Below are 16850 nucleotides of genomic sequence, written 5' to 3'. Positions count from 1 at the left end.
CAGTATTACCTTCTTTTATAAAAAGATAGAAGTACTACCGTCTTTTATTAGGATCTTACGATAATAACTCACTGCAGCACCAAACCTCCTGAGGCCAAAACTGCTACGCACGCTCCTCTCCATCCCAAAATTTTATAAACGGTCTTGCGTCTCGTTTTAGGATGAGGACGAAGATGAGCGTCAGCTATGGGCCGATCTAGCGTTTGAGCGAATTCACCGAGCAGCTGATGCTAGTTTGACCTGTTTGTATATTATGACCTCGTCTAAGATGTCTAAAAAAGTTTATCAGGAAGAGTGCATCGATAGGATAATCTCTTTTGCAAAATGGCAGATAACCAATACGATTTTTCCGTCCTATGACCCAGTTTATGCCGAAGAGAGGAAAACCAAAGGTATCATATTGATTATTATATTGGTTCTATTCAAATGGTTTATTATTAATATTATTTATTTATTATATTTATTTTTATTTATATTCGTTTTATTTATTCAATAATTAAAATTGTTGTTGTAAAGTTTAGAATTCCCTCTATTTATAAAAAAAGCTTAAAGAAAAAGAAAACGTGTATGCAACTTTTAGGCTTTAATTTGTAAAGTATTTTTTTTACGAGATGTGATTGTTTCGGAAAAAACGTATTTTAATTTTCCCTTAGAGTTTGTTTTAGTCACGCTTTTAACGCTTGATAGTACATTTAATAATTAAATTGAATTCCTTCAATTGAGAGGCGTTTCAGTTTTTAATTTGTTTTCCTCAACTCACTCACTTGTTTGTACTTTCGTAACATATATTTGTTAAGTTTGTGAGCCATTTTCGACAACTTTCAAATATGCGATTACAGTTATTCTTCCTACTTTCCTCCTAATCTTTGATTCGTGAGTTTTGATACAAAACCCTTTCTGTTCTAGAAAGCTTAAAGCCGTTTCATTGGTATTCCTTGCCATTATCCTGACTCTCTTTTCTGCAACATCATTTGCTATTTCACAATTCTACCTGCCAATACCAAAGCCAAATTTAAGTGTCAAATCTAAAGCCATGTCTAAAATCTAGTCAATCCTAAAGTCAAACCCTCTTTTCAGGATGCGAAACTCATAGCAGCATATGGAGTTATGTTTCTTGAAAAATTAAATTCCAAATTTTCTCTAATAATATATATATATATATATATATATATATATATATATATATATATATATATATATATATATATATATATATATATATATATATATATATATATATATATATATATATATATATATATATATATATATATATATATATATATATATATATATATTCGAATGTGTTTATCCTAATGTGTGTCCTGTATGCATTACTACCACTATTCATCTGATTGCGAGGAATTTTTAAGAAGTTGTTGAGTACACTCTTGCGAAGGGTTTAGGTTTAATTCCCCCCCCCCTAAAGGCCTTCTTAATGCTTTTCGCACTGACTGAAATGTGAGACCCCCTAGCCCCAAATTCTTGACAATTGCTTCCGTTCAAATTATTCACATTTTCAGCATATTAATCGTCCAACAATGCCCGACGAGTAGGTTAATAATGCTAACTTATTTTTTCAAATGTTTTTAAATTTGGAAATACGATCGTTATTTCACCTGTGGGTAAAATTTTTCTAGGGAGAATTTTCCACTGGGCCGGAGAATTTTTCGCCCTGCGGGGGTGGAGGTTATTTTCCACGAAGGATTTTTTCGCAGGGGGGGGGGGGGGTTCGGGGTTGGGTGAATTCTGGGTTGAATGGTTGAACTTTCTTTTCAGATCGCAGGTAACGCGTGTTGAGTAAATTTACGTTTGACTTATTCAAAAAATGCGATATCATTTCCAATGACCTTGATATTTTAGTGACTACTATAGCTACTGATAAGCATATTTTATTTTTTCAGAATCTTTCTTGGGGAGTGCAAAGAAGAAGCGAGCGCACGCTCGTGAAGTGCGGGACAAGTCTGTTATAGTGCTGTATAATAAGTCTTGTGACATTGTTGTGATGCTATCTGAACTTTTAAATATTCAAACACTTACTGATACAGCAGTATTACAATTATCTGTGATGGGAGTGGCACCCTTCTTTGTTGAAAATGTCTCTGAGCTTCAACTCGCGGCGCTGAGATTAGTAACCACGGTATGTACTATCATTTTACCGTTTAATGCTCATTTTTTTTCTATGATACTTTTTTCTCTAATTATATAGTAGATCTACTTCGGGTAACTTTTTTCCTGTTTTCTATATTTTTCTTGGTGGAATATGTTTTCCATATTGAAACAAAATTGTGACATAAGCTGTTTATAGTTTTAAGAGTAAAGCGTGGGGGCAGGGGCGAAGCTAGGATTTTGGGTGGGGGGGGGGACAAAGAATGTGCGGACAAAACACTGACAAATGTAGACACATAACTGCGTGCTAACCCCTTGGAACTTTGGGGGAGGGGATAACAGAAAGCTATTTTGGGTTATTTCCATACCGGAAAATTAGAGTAATCTACAGAAGGACCTGGAGAAAGTTGAGAGTGGATGGCAACTTGGTTGATGAAAATTAATGCCACATTCAAATAGGCCCTGCAAGAGTAAACGTAACTTAAAAACTCTTTGGAGAAACTTACGCCTAGCTTTTAAGAGTGTGACTTGGGCTTAATTGTTGATGCCAAGCTGAGTTTCTTGAGCAGCAGTATGGTAATCATTAAGAAGGTTTTAACTCTAGTTAGAATCCCCCGTAGATCATTCAAGTTTCTCGACGAGGAAATACTATGTAGACTCTACAAGGCATCGTTAAGACCAATCCTGGAGTATGGACATTGTGCCATCAGCCTTGCTGTTATAAGGACGCTGACTCGGTTGAACGCGTATATCGTAGAATGCCAAAATTCTGCTTAACTTTCTCACCTCCATTGTGAAGAACGGCCTCAGAAGCTTCAATTACTGACCTTGATTTAATAATTTTGTCGTGGCGACATGATTGAAACTTACAAGATCTGCAAAGGAACCTTTTATGATAAAAATGTATCCATCGACATTCTACTGTTCAGTACATTAAGTCTACATAGCCATCATTTTAAACTGCAAGGTAGACGCTTCTTCAAGGGCACCAGAAGATGGGCCTTCTCCAACCGGGTCATCAGCAAGAGGAATAGTCTGTCCTCTTCTATAATTGATAACTTATGTTAATTCAGTTAAGAAAGAACTTGACAATTTTCATGGACTTGGAATGTTTTCTAGTTTCTCATTTCTTAGAGATTTTTAAGAGGCTTGCGCCTGTTTTTTTTTTTTTTTTTTGCGTTAAATTATTGTTAATATTTATTTTTATAAAGGGAGGAGAAATTAGGATGATGATGCCTCCCAATATCATTATGAATGATCATCTAGAACTATTAGAAATATACCACCACTAAAAGCCCCAAGCTGTCTGTGGCCAACACATCTACGCATTCCTCCTTAGCCCCAATCTATTCTAAGCTTTACTCTTTGTCCGCATTGTTAGGAACAGGGTTTTCCAATAGTCATTCTTACTATAGAAAAAAATTCAGTTATGAAAATACGTATTCGGATATATTTATAGCCTTTCCTTGTAAATCCTTTTAATACATACCTCTTCCCCCTATACATTGGATTTGTGTTTACCTATGACCCTTTTTTTTATTTGCTTCAGCGATATTGATGGATTTATAAGATTTTGCAAATCATAAACCTTTTTATATTTTTATTGTGCTTTCCATTATCTGAAGAAAAAAAAAAAAAAAGAAAATTCTGTTCTCGGTAAATAGCTCACAGAAGCTAGATTATTCTTAAATGGGAAACATGTATATAGACGTTTTCAATTTTAGCCGTTCAGAGGCCATATATTTATTTCTAGATTTGACTTTATTTCATCAATCACTTAAAAAATTGTAGTCTTTTCGTGTTGCTTATGTGCTCAATTGTGGGATCTTTTGGAATCCCCCCATCCTGCCTAGCTTTTGACAATCCCTTTTTTGGTATTTTTCATTGAAAAATGCCTTTTTTGTATTTTCATTAAAATAAAGTTTAAAGTAACAAGAAAAGTGGGCCTTCTAGATTTTGATAGACATTTTGTCCCTTTCCATCTGCCTAGTTTTTGTGAATTGACGCAACTGAATGGTAAAACAGTTATTCTTGGCTTTTTTGTGTTGACCTTATTTCGAAAGAATAATATTTGCTATTCATAAAGTTAAAAGTGATAAAGTACTTTAAAGCTAAAATCTAAAAAAAAACATAACAAATAGACTTATTCAGATTGACTTCTTAAGAGCTCAAATAAAAATCATTATTTTAGAATACTCAGGCAACTGAAACATCCTCTGTGAAATTAGTTTCTTTGTAGAGGAAAATAAAGATGGCCAAAATCAATAAAATTCTGATTTTCTGGTTTCCATCACAGAGGATACTGTGGCTGAACCCTCCTGAAAAATAAAATATATAATAAAATAATAATAATAAAAAAACTATTATTTTTCTAAAATATTATAGATTGGGGTATGATCTGTTCAGCTAAGCCATCGCAGCAATCACAGTGTCGCCATTTTGTGGCACTAGCTACGGGCAGTTCAAGGTTTTTCAGAAATCTCCTCAAAAGCCGTACATAATGGAAATAGTGTATGATGGTATGTGTAAAGCATTCAAAATGTCCGCTAGGAACATTTTGTATTCTTTGGAAATCTTTTCAGAATCTACACATAATAGTGGGCAATAACATATATCCAGATTCAAAATATAAAAGCAAAAGAAATTTGAAATTATTTATGAAACTTAATTCATTCTAAAAGACAAAGCCTAGCTTCCTCTGTGGCAAAGGATGAATATTAAGCAATTATTGTTTAGTTCATTCTATTCAGTCGAAATTTAGTCCAACTTAGCCAACTTTAGCGTTATTCAGTCTAACTCAAAATTATATATTAATTTTCAGGCATTTTTCTTGTTTTGCTTTTATGTTTAGCATTTACCCTGATGACGATATTTGACTTTATAATCATTACAAGAAGTAGAGGTAAGTTACGAGGAGTAGAATGATAAGACAGACAATAAATAGCGCAAATAGCTTAAAACCCCTCCTAGGGCCAGTTTCTGCCGCTCCAGTTGTTGCTAACAATTTTTTGTTAGTTCGTGAAAATAGATTTTCTAACTGACGAAAATATATCGTCCGCGCTTCTTGGGAATTCAGTCTACAGCAAAATAAAACTTAAAATAGGACGTTCAAATGTAAATAGGGATTAAAATAGGATTTCGGAGTTCATAACAAGTATAAAAATGTGATACAAAATTGTGAAACAAAAGCTGCCCATAGCTATTTCTTCATTAAAGAGATTCAGTGCTTTTATTTTTAGTTTTTGTGCTCTAATTCCATTAACTTTTCTGCAATAACGTTTTCAACAATAGATAAATAAATCTCCATTTTTTGTGCGAATTCATTTCAGGTCATGGAAATACAGTTGGTTATAGATTTGTAAATAACGTTTTTTTTAAGGACTAATTGAACTTTACTATTGCCCTATACTGAGGTCAAGTTTAGTATATTTAAAAAAAAAGAAAAAAGAGACACATTAATTTGATGTAAGTCATCGCTAGTGCTTTACATGTCATTACATGTTACATCCCGAACTAATGTTAAAAAATAACCAGTTCATCGATTACATGTCAAAACTAAATATCAAGTGGAAAATTGGAAAATAAAATTACAAAATAACATGTAAAAAGCAAACTAATGTCAAAATGATATTTAGAAATTATTTAAATTGTATCCGTATCTACTTTCAATTTCATAAAGGTTAAATTAAGTTACAAATAAACCTCCCGTTTATACTTGTTTAGCCTTCACCCAGGAAGTTTTAGAACTTGAAGGTCTTACTGTACATAGATTTATGTTTTTTCTTATGCATTGTCATTTCAGTTATTTTCGCGGTATGAAATGCATCGACGTTTAGTTCTTGACGATATCTTAGCCTCGATCGCTCGTCTTCCGTCGTCCAAACGAAGTTTACGAACTTTTCGTGTTTCTGCAGACGAAAACGTTCAAATGTTGACAGCGTTGGTATTGCAGTTGATCCAGTGTGTAGTTGTCCTTCCAGATTGGTTAGCACCGAAAGGGGATAGTGAGAAGAAAAAGGACGAGGAAAGTGAGCCTAGAGGAAAATCAAAAGTAATATTTTAAGTTTTTATTATTATTTTTTTTTTTTAATAGCTACAACTTCATTGAAAATAAAATTAAGAAAGAAAGCGAGGAGGCTAAAAGAAAGCCTGAACCTCATACAAAAGGCTGTTGAAAGTGAAGCGACATATTAGAAATAGCTAACAGGGGATAATGAGAAAAACGAAAAAGAGAAAAGTGAGCCTAGAAGCAAATCAAAATCAATGTTTCTTTTTATAATGCTCTACCTTGAAATTAAAGCAAACAAGGAAAGAGAAGAAGCTAAAAGAAAGCCTGAACCTCGTGCAAAAGGTTGTTGAAAGTGAAGTGACAAATTAGAAATAGCTAAAAGGGGATAATGAGAAAAAAAGAAAAAAAGAAAGGTGAGCCTAGAGGCAAATCAAAATTAATGTTTCTTTTTATAATGCTCTGCCTTGACAATAAAACAAACGAGGAAAACGAGGAAGCTAAGCGAAAAAAAAGTTATGAGAAGGGTTTTCTGATATGTGGGGGCAAAATAGAAACAACTAAATGGGGATAGTGAGAAGAAAAAAGAAGACGAAATTGAGTTCGTGGCCAAATCAACTGAAAGATTTTCCTAGAAAGAGAACCAAAAAGGAAAGGGAGGAAGTTAAAAGAAAGTGAACCTAATAAAAAGGGTTGTTGAAAGTGAGGCGGAATAATGGTAACAGCTAAAAGGGATAAATAATTTCTTAGACCACACTGTTTTTCCGTTTTCTTGCTTAATTTTTCCTAAAAGGGATAGTAAAAAGAATAAAGAAACAAGGAAAGGGTGGAAGTTAAAAGAAAGTAAGAAGTAAGCAAGAAGAGATGCTCAAAGCAGGGTGGCAGAATAGAAAGAGCTAAAACAGCTAAAAGGAGATAGTGAGAGGAATAAAGAATCGGAAAGCGAGCCTTGAGGCAAATCAAGAATAATATTTTAACTTTATTTTTGTAGAGCTCGTTCGTTAAAAGTGAATAAGGAAGGAAGGGGAGGAAGTTCAAAGCAAGAAAAAACGTAGTAAGAAGGTTGTCTGAAGGATTGTGAAAGCTTGCTAAACCGCTAAAAAGCGTGCGTTCGACTTTATCTTAGTCCTGAGACTTAATGACTGAATGCGAGGAATTTTTACAGCTAATACCTTTTGAGCTTCGAAGTAAGTTTTCGCCAAAAATATTTTTGGTCTGAAATTTAAAGATTGAACCTGATCTGGAACAGTGGGGAAGTGGATTTGCTGTGCAAAAATAGAGGGGGATGGGGCAGTAGGCACATTAGAAAGTATCTTTTTATCTAGCATAAACCCGAAAAACAATTCGAACTTTATTTTTATTTTTTCAACTTCACGTTTTGTGAAACTTGTTTTCAAATTCCAAATTAACGAGCTCTGAATTTTTTGGGACATCAGGGCCTAGATTTCCTCGACAACTTTACTCTTCAGGGACAAATTGTTTTTGAAACGCTTTATTTCATAGGAAATGCAACTCAAGTTCATCTATGAGAAAAAGAACCGATGCCCTAGCATTACCCTGAAAAATCATAGACGTCACCAACGTGAACGTCTCGAAGTTGGTACATTAGCAAGTATCGAAGTATCGAAGTATGACTGATCCAAATTCGAAAAACAACAGGAATTATGTGACAAGCATTGTGTGTTACTTCTTTTTTGATTTCACGTTTAGTGAATATTTCTGTTTAAAATTAGCAAGTTCTGAGTTTTGTGGGGCGTCAGGGCCTCAGATTTGCCCCACAACTTTGCTCTTCAGGGACAAATTGTTTGGAAACACTTCATTTATTCAGATCTCTTACTCAAACTCTACAAGTTATGGTAAGACACTCAATTAATTCCAAACAGTTAGGAAAAAAAATATATATATATTTTCAGAAAATTTCTGGTTGGTTTTTAACAAACAGACCTTCAATTGAAATCCCAAAATTTTTAAGTTATAGTTACGCTTGTTCTCATTTTTATATATTCTTCAGGGTAACCAATGCCATGTAGAATTATCCAGAAAAATCATAAATGTTATTTTTAACTAATTTACATAACAGGCATAGTATTCTATTTTTAATTAGAAAAAGAAAAGCATTTGTTGACGTTTAGAAAATTAATAGAATTTGTTGGCTTTTAGAAAATGGAAAGAACTTGTTGGCTTTCAGAGAATTTATGGTTGGCTCCAAATAAAAGACCTTGAGTTCAAGTTTAAAATTTTAAATCTTCCTAATCCTGTAGGGTGACGCTGTGATGCAGTTGCACGTATGGATTCCCCTTTTAAACCCAAGTCAAGTGTTCTTGTGTTTCCTCCATTATTGTTTCACGTGTTTTCCTCTAAAGGGAATGCGTTTTCCTCTTCTCATTGGGACAAAATATCTAATTTCGACTAATTTCTAGGTTGACAAAGAATCGTATATATGCAAGAAGTGTGAAATGGCGATAGCAACAGCTGCCAATTTCCTGTCTGCGTTCCTGGGGAAATGTGCCTCAAAAAGCGAGGAAATCGACTATCGACCTCTCTTTGAAAATTTTGTTCAAGATTTGCTTGTTACTGTTAACAAACCGGAATGGCCCTCTTCCGAACTTTTATTGAGTCTTCTTGGTCAACTCCTAGTAAGTACAAGTCAGTTCCTAAGAAATTCAAGTCAATAATGACTAAGACCACACTGCTTGTCAATCAAAGAAATTATGAGAAGTTAATGGGATATTTTCTAAAGACGGTTTCCTTTAACTTTTTAAAATAATCTGTAGTCTTGAAGGATGCCAGATGAATTGAATTTTTTATTTCAACTGGAGTTGTATCCCATACACAGGGGCAAATCTCCAATTACAAAAGAAGCTCTAGTCATATTTCTAACTCCATTATTACATTATACCCAACATGACCTCATCTTCTATATGAATTATTTTTGTTTTTGTCGTATGTTTTGGAACTTACAAAAAGATGCATTTATAGTAATTTCCTTTCAAATGAGTTTTTAAATATCTCCCTTTGACGTTCTGATGTCCTGCTAGCGGTGAAAAAAGAAGACCTTTACAAAACATGATGCTACAATGCCTCGCTAGCGGTGAAAAAAAGGGTAAAAATAAAAATGAAACATTAGTACCACCAATGCGAAGAAGCGACCAAGTTTTCTGTGCAGTATTTCGCCATGGCGTTTCTATTTCTGATGGCGTACTATTTGTTTCGATCCGACGTTATTTTTGAGGGATTTCAGGCTTTTTTCTCGGAATTCCGATAAATACATGTTCGCAACAAAATTTTACTATTGCTATTAATCGAAATCGTTGTTATTATTCCTAAATCAGCTGCAAATGACAACTTTTTCTCACTTGAAAGTTTTTTTTTATAGCACATGATTTTTCGCCATGGTAGATTTGATCTTCACTAGGTTGCAGCTACTGCTGCAGTCATGGTGGATGTTGGATTCGATGCTCCTCATGTATCATGACTATGGAGATCACTATCGATGGAAAACACATTTTTCAAAAGAAGAGGAAAGTACATTATTGAAATATTTATATGTGAAACTAGTAGCTTGATAAACATAGTAAGAATAAATTCGAAGAATTTTGAGAATTGTTTGATTGTTTCAGTAAAATGACAGTGAAACAAAAGGCTAAACAAAGAAACGAATAAGAACAAAATTACATTAAGAAGAAAACTAAAATAAGAAGAAGGAAGAAAAATGAATAAGAAGAAAATTAACTAAGAGGAAAATTAAACTAAGAAGAAAACTAAACTAAGAGGCAGACTAAGAAACCAATAATAAGAAAACTAAGCACTGAAACAAAGAAACTGCGAAAAGCTGCCTGATTAAAAAAATATCTTCGATAAAAGAACGCGGTAAAACGCAACCTTTTGGTGGCAAAAATGGATTGATCTCTGCTTGGTCGATCTTCGGAGGTCGGTCTCAGCTGCCAAAAGGTCATAGAGATTATGCATGAGCGTATCCAATTAATCCAACAGGAACAATAAGAGGTAAAACGTTTTATTGAATTTCTGTAATGATATTTCAGACGTATTATGGAGCCCACTCCACGTTGACTCACATGAACACTCCACAGCTTCATTAAGGAGTATTAATGAAGAATAGCCGATATGTTATTAGTCTCTTGGACAATAAATCTTAACTGTATAGATATGTTGAACATCTTTTAGTTTAAGTCGAGCACATATGACAGTGATGATTCTGGCCTATCTTGCGCCATGGCCAAATCTTGATTAGCACCCCATTAAATTTTCAAACCAAATTTTAACAAAATTGTCATTTATTAACAAAATTATCTTCAATTTATTAATGAATTGATAATTTATTTCTTAATAATTATTATCTTAATTTAATTATGATTATTATTATTATTTTTGAAGAAAGAAAGCGTTTATTCATTAACAATAAACATTACAACCTGAAGCAAAGCTTTTTTAGTTAAATAATTGCCCCACTAGGCCTATATATAAATCAACTTGAGAAAGATAACGATATCTAAACACCAAAAACAAAACAAGAAACGACAAAAGAAATCAAATAAAAAATCATTTGGTACCTCCCATCATCAATCCATCAAACCAAAAAAAATCAAATAATTTGATTAACTTAATTGTCTAATAATTTTTTATTTATTTTTATTTTCTTAATTAATTGATGATTTATTTTTCAATTATCATTATGTTAATTTAATGATAATTCAATTTATTTAATGTTTGAATTTATTTTTAAGTTTCTTAATTAATTAATAATTTATTATTTAGTTTCATATATTAACTGCGCGCTTTGTAAAAATATTTTTAAATTGCAAAATGATTATAACCATTAGTTTATTTATTTGACATTTATGCCGGGGTTAATACCCCCTCTGTCCCCTCCCCCTAAAACCTTCACTGTCATAAGGTAAAATTAATAAAAGTTTTAGGGGTGAAAAAGTTATAATGTCTGTCGTGGTAATTTTATTTTAGGTAATTAAACGAGTAGCAGTTTTACGTGCCTATCTTATGGCCGACTGTATGTCTGCTAGCCTGACAGACGCTCAAGTCCAATATTGTATTTTGTATTGCCTCGCCGTTTGACAAATGGTGCCTCAGAAGGGAGTTAATGGGTTTACCTGTAAAATATGTAAAACAAAAAAAAAAATATGGATACAATATCAGTGTATCTATATATAATTTGATAGTAAATATTTTCTAAAAAAACTTCTAATATATTTTTGTTTCAATTACAATTTGGTAGTTTAGAGTGCCTATTTTTTAGGTCAACAATTTCGTGACAAAAACTGTTGAAATGAGTCTGCGTGTTGCCTCTTTGGATTATTTGGGTGTTGTTGCTGCCAAACTACGAAAAGACGCTGTCACATCTCATAAGAAGAATGATCTCATTGATGACATAATCAAAGACGCCATCACTGACTGGGAAGAGTCGGAGAATGACGTCTTGAAGTATTTAAAGGTATGCGTAAAATACAGGAGTTCTCTTTGTTGTCCTGTGGTGTTCTTTTTTTAAGTTGAGCTTTTAATTTTATTGAAGAATTTAGCTTTCGAATTGTGTTTGAAGTTTCAGTTGACTGATAAATTTAGTATGGATCCCTCTTTCTTGGGCTATAATGACTGAAAGGTGAAAGGTTGATTCCAACTTGGACCAGAGAAATTTACCGTATGTGAGCGTTAAAAGAAATACGAAAAGAATTTAAATCCTTATGTTGAGTGAAAATTCTAATTATGAAATAGAATGTTACACATTCTTGATTTGAAATATAGACCCTTTGCTAAAAAAGGAAAAAAAAATGGTAAAGGATTATTATCATATATTTACTTTTTATTTTTGCTTTGATTAAACCCAACTACGTAAAGTTAATGTAAACTGTGTAAGGGCCTCAGCGAATCGAACTTTTATTTGTTGTACTACTAACAACTCAGCGGAGCCCCAAGCCATCTGAGGTCAGTACAACTTCCTCTAACTAATTATTATGGTAAGGAGTTTTACTCCTTACCTCGAAGATCATACCTCTTTTAAATTTCCTTTATGGACTCTTGGCACAGTTTTCGAGGAAGTCCTGCTTTTCCTTTAGGTCTACCTGGGTCCACTATCCTTTATGCTTTCGTTTATTGACTTTAACTTATGAGGATTTTAATTTATTTATATTTTGCATTGTTTATTTATATTTGTTTGTCATTTCTATAATAAATCAGATGAATTCTATTCATTTGTTTTATTTATTTATGCCCCTGCTACTTTTTCTAACCAGTCACTGCAGTACCAAGCCACCCGAGCAGCCGATGCAGCTGTACACGCTGCTCCATCCATACCTCTTCAAAGCTTCCTTCTTTGCACCTTCTCATAAATTCCAATTTCCTTTAACGCGTAAAACTAAGATTCCCGGGTGCTCCACTCTTGATTACCTTACTGCAGGACGAAAAGATCCGGCTGTATTAGATCCCCACGGGGTAGAAGATAGAATATTGCTTTATCCCCTCCACCCTGAGAAAAGAATAAGTAAAAACATTGGCATTTTATAAAAATATTTTTACTGGGGGGGGGGGATGACACTCGTAAAAACAGCGTTTACCAAATTTCCATCCTGGAGATGCTTCTAAATGAATGAAGGAGAATTAGTAATAAAGATAATCAACACTTTCTGTTAAATCAACGCTACTGCCTTGGCTGGTGTTTGTATGATGATATTGCCAGAGAACATGGGAAGCATTTCAAAAAGTAAAAAGAAATCTCTACTTTAAGGAGGGAACAACTGAGCTTGAAAAGGAGGAGCGTAGAACTGAGATCCTCGAATGTCTTCTTCTTGATTACCTTGCTGTTGGTTGTAAGGACGACCCGGCTCTATTAAACGCTAGACAATTTTACTTAGCTCAGTGGTATAAGGACGCAGCACTAGAAGTTACGTGTTCGATTATAATGAATGGTCAGTTAAAGCCTCAGCCGAGTGATTTACAGCAAACGCCTAAGAAGGAGAAGAAGGAAAAACGGCGGAAGAAGAAAAAGAGAAAAGGTATTTTTGGCTCCACTATTATTGATATTTTTATTTATTTTGCTTTTATTTTATCTACTTAATTACTTGCTTCAATTTACGTAGTTGTTATTTTTTTGATCGTCTGGCCCGTGAGGGCCAGACAATCAACAAATGTTTGAGACGTGAGGTTTTACATATCCTTATTGGTGAATCGATATCGTCGGTTTTCTTCTTACTATATCCAAGTGCAACTCAACCCTGACAATTCAACTTACCCAGAATTCAACCTAAGTAACTCCTTACAGGAACAATAATTCTGTCCATGAATAATATATCTCAACAAAATTATAATCAACAACATTTTTTTATTTCTTGTAAACTATCGTGTTCTTAGAAGTGTAAGTTTAGTGATCGTTACCGGGCATTTGTGCTATAGGGGCTAAAGGAAACGGAAAATTTACTTTTCGGGAAGGGAGAGGACATAAACTTTAACAGGTGCCAAAAATAGACAAATTGTGTGGAAATCATTGGAAAAATCACAGGAGATATTTTGGGAGAGAGTGAGGGGTGATAGAAGTCCGAAATCACCACCCCCTTGCAACATTTGTTGAGGAAAGATGGCTGATGTCTTGAAATCCTGAGGACGGGGGTTCCAGTCCTGCTCTCGCTGGTTATTTGGTTTGGAACGGGTGTCAATGGTCCGGCTCTCTAAACTCAGCCAGAGTCGACCCAGCTCTAATTGCATACCTGGATATATCTGGGGGAAAACATGGGAAGCGATGGATGATTTTCCCCCAGCTACGCATTGTACTCCTGGCCGAAGGCAGAAAATCAGGAGATCAATACCTGCGCTACACAGACCGTCTGCGTTTTTTTGTCATTGCAACGGCTATTTTACGCATATAATATTGTTCTTAAACTCACTCTTAGACCCGTTGATTATGTCACGTTCGTGCAAAGGGTAAAGAACCTATTTATAACTGAATAAATTGGGTGGGTTACGAGGATGGCGAGATAAGAGAAAAGCAATTTTTGTATCAAAAGCTCCAAATTCGAACTATTTCTGCGTTTGATCAAAAGAGATATAACACGTGTTGAAAAAAAACCCACACAAACTTCTGCTTATTTTTGAAACTAAATGAGATGTGGGGAAAGAAACTGAACCGATTTATAAAGTATATCTCTTTAAATCAGATGAGTCTAAAATCCCAGTTTGCCCCAAAATCTCACGTAATACCTTTTGAATTACCACCACTGATATAAATGTAGGGAAAATTGTCAGATGCAATTAGTTCACGGTTGAATGACTACGCGGCCTTAAGTGTCATTGGTTTTCACAAAAAAACATTCAACTTACTTATATACTTATCATTGGCAGCGTGCTAGCGCTGCCTAAGTAAAGAACGATGTGGCCACAATGTGTTTTTTTTTCTCCGACAGGCACTTCGTATCGAAGGAGTTGTCGTAGAAACTTCGAAAAGGGCTCATTCGATTGGAAATTGTGGTGGCTAGTGCCCTTTTTAATAGTCGAAAGTGATTGGAGGGATTTCCAATTAGGAAATATTTTTTTGAGGAGGACACTCCCCCACAACGCTCGGGGCAAGGGTATTAAATTATGCCCTGAGGGCTTATAAGAACGATGTTGGCACATTGTACTATTTTGTTATTTTTTCCTTTAGAGCTGGGCACTTCATATGGAAGTGGTTGTCGTAGAAACTTCAAAAGGGGCTCATTCGATTGGAAATTGAGAATTCTAGTGCCCTTTTTAATAGTCGAAAGTGATTGGAGGGCAACTAGCCCCCCCCCCCTCACGCCCATCATTCCCCAGAACACATCTAATCAAAATTTTGAGATAGCCCTTTTGTTCAGCGTGGTTGATTTCCAGATAGAAAATATGTTTTGAGGAGGACACTCCCCCACAACGCTTAGGGCAAGGATTTTAAGTTATGCCCGGGGGGCATATAAGGTTTATATAGAAGGCGTTGTCGTGGAAACTTCAAAACAGGCTCATTCGTTTGGAAATTTGAAGGGCTAGTACCCTTTTTAATAGTCGTAAGTGACTTGGGGGCAACAAGCCTCCCCCCCCCCCCACGCCCATCATTCCCCCAAACACATCTAATCAAAATTTTGAGATAATCATTTTGTTCAGCGTAGTTGATTTCCATATAGAAAAAATGTTTTTGAGGAGGAAACTCCCTTTTGTTAGTCGAAAGTGATTGGAGGGCAACTAGCCCCCCACGCCCATCATTACTCCAAAAAAATCCAAGACAAATTTTGAGATAGCCATTTTGTTCAGCGTAGTTGATTTCCAGATAGAAAATATGTTTTAAGGAGGACACTCCCCCACAATCCTCGGGGCAAGAATTTTAAGTTATGCCCTGATGTTGCCCTGATGTAATATAAGAACAATGTTGGTACAATGTACTAATTATTATTTTTATCCTCTAGAGCAGAGCACTTCATATGGAAGGGGTTGTCGTAGGAACTTCAAAAGGGGCTCATTCGATTGGAAATTGAGTTCTAGTGCCCTTTTTAATAGTCAAAAGTGATTGGAGCGGAACTAGCCCCCTCCCACGCCCATCATTCCCCCAAAAACATCCAATCAAAATTTCTATGCCTTCCCAAGGCCAGAACATAATTTGCACTTTACTGAAAAAAATACAAATGAATGTGCATTGTTAGTTTAATATACATATACTGATATTTAGTTATTAAAATGTTAATATATTTTGATTTATTAAAGTTATAAGAGTAAAAACATTTTTTTTTGTAAAGTGCAAATTATGTTATGGCCTTGGGAAGGCATAGGGGATTTGAGCCCAACTCATGTTAATTTCTGCTTGTTTTGAGTTTGACTCGGTTATTTGTTTTAATTTCTGTTCGTTTTGGATTTCATTTATTTGTCGATGCTGATTTGTGGTAGTTTCTCGCTTGGTAGATTATTTGATTTTATTTTTGCTAATTTTTGGTTAAATGGAGTTCTTTACTTTTCTTTAAAAAACTTATTTTGTAGAAAAAGTTTTTTTTTAAAATTAATCTATAAAACAAGTTACCTAATTTAGATTTTATCCGCATTTTATATATGACTTAATTGTTGGAGTATAACATCAAACCAGAAAAATTTCAATAAATTTAATTCAAAAGCTAAAAGTTGGACATTGTTGTTATATGACAAATTCTGAGACTATCTATTTTTAATCATTGACGATTTTCCAGCCAAGTATTCGTTACTAATTTCAACATAAAGGAAAGGAAATTATTTTGGAGTGTAAATTTCGAATGTCCATTTAACAAAATTAAAACATATAAAGAAAAACAAAAAAGAAGAGATTGCTGGAATACAGTGGCGTCAATTTGGGTAGGGCAGGGGCATATATGTAACTGCAACGATATACTGTAACCTTATTATAACCCAACCAATGTAAAATTTTATATTCTTTTGTTGAGCCCTGCTTTATAAAAGACAAACATCTATTTATTTTATTTGTTTTTTTAACAATCTGTTCATATTTTACTGATTTTACTCATGTCTTTTTGAATGGAATATTCTGTTGGTTGTGGTGTTATATTAGTTTTCCAGATGGAATGGTGCTTACTCATTACGACCTGGTGTGCCATTGGCTATTTTGTTGGGTTAATATAGGGTTGATTTTGGGGTATTTGGTTGAGTTTTGGCTATTGATGTACTCTTATAGTCAGGCAAAGGTACGCCCTGAGTCAAAACTTTGCTTACTAAATTGTCATTTGAAGAA

The 16850-nt window shown here is 34.3% G+C and overlaps 1 protein-coding gene across 1 annotated transcript in view; it reads left to right on the top strand.

Moving 5' to 3' along the window:
- Positions 1 to 16850, top strand: part of LOC148954114 (nipped-B-like protein) — a 131164-nt gene that overhangs the window by 14403 nt on the left and 99911 nt on the right. The window contains exons 5-10 of the mRNA XM_089085924.1: positions 161 to 392; positions 1905 to 2140; positions 5912 to 6160; positions 8536 to 8751; positions 11388 to 11582; positions 12870 to 13137. Of these exons, the coding sequence (XP_088942050.1) occupies positions 161 to 392; positions 1905 to 2140; positions 5912 to 6160; positions 8536 to 8751; positions 11388 to 11582; positions 12870 to 13137 (1396 nt within the window). The remainder of the gene's footprint in view (positions 1 to 160; positions 393 to 1904; positions 2141 to 5911; positions 6161 to 8535; positions 8752 to 11387; positions 11583 to 12869; positions 13138 to 16850) is intronic.

Source organism: Artemia sp. Qi Xiang Cuo, chromosome 3 (genome assembly GCF_049724085.1).
Source record: "Artemia sp. Qi Xiang Cuo chromosome 3, ASM4972408v1, whole genome shotgun sequence".
NCBI classification, from domain to species: domain Eukaryota; kingdom Metazoa; phylum Arthropoda; class Branchiopoda; order Anostraca; family Artemiidae; genus Artemia; species Artemia sp. Qi Xiang Cuo.
Note: the sequence above shows the minus strand (reverse complement) of the source record. Positions and strands in the feature narration are given on the sequence as shown.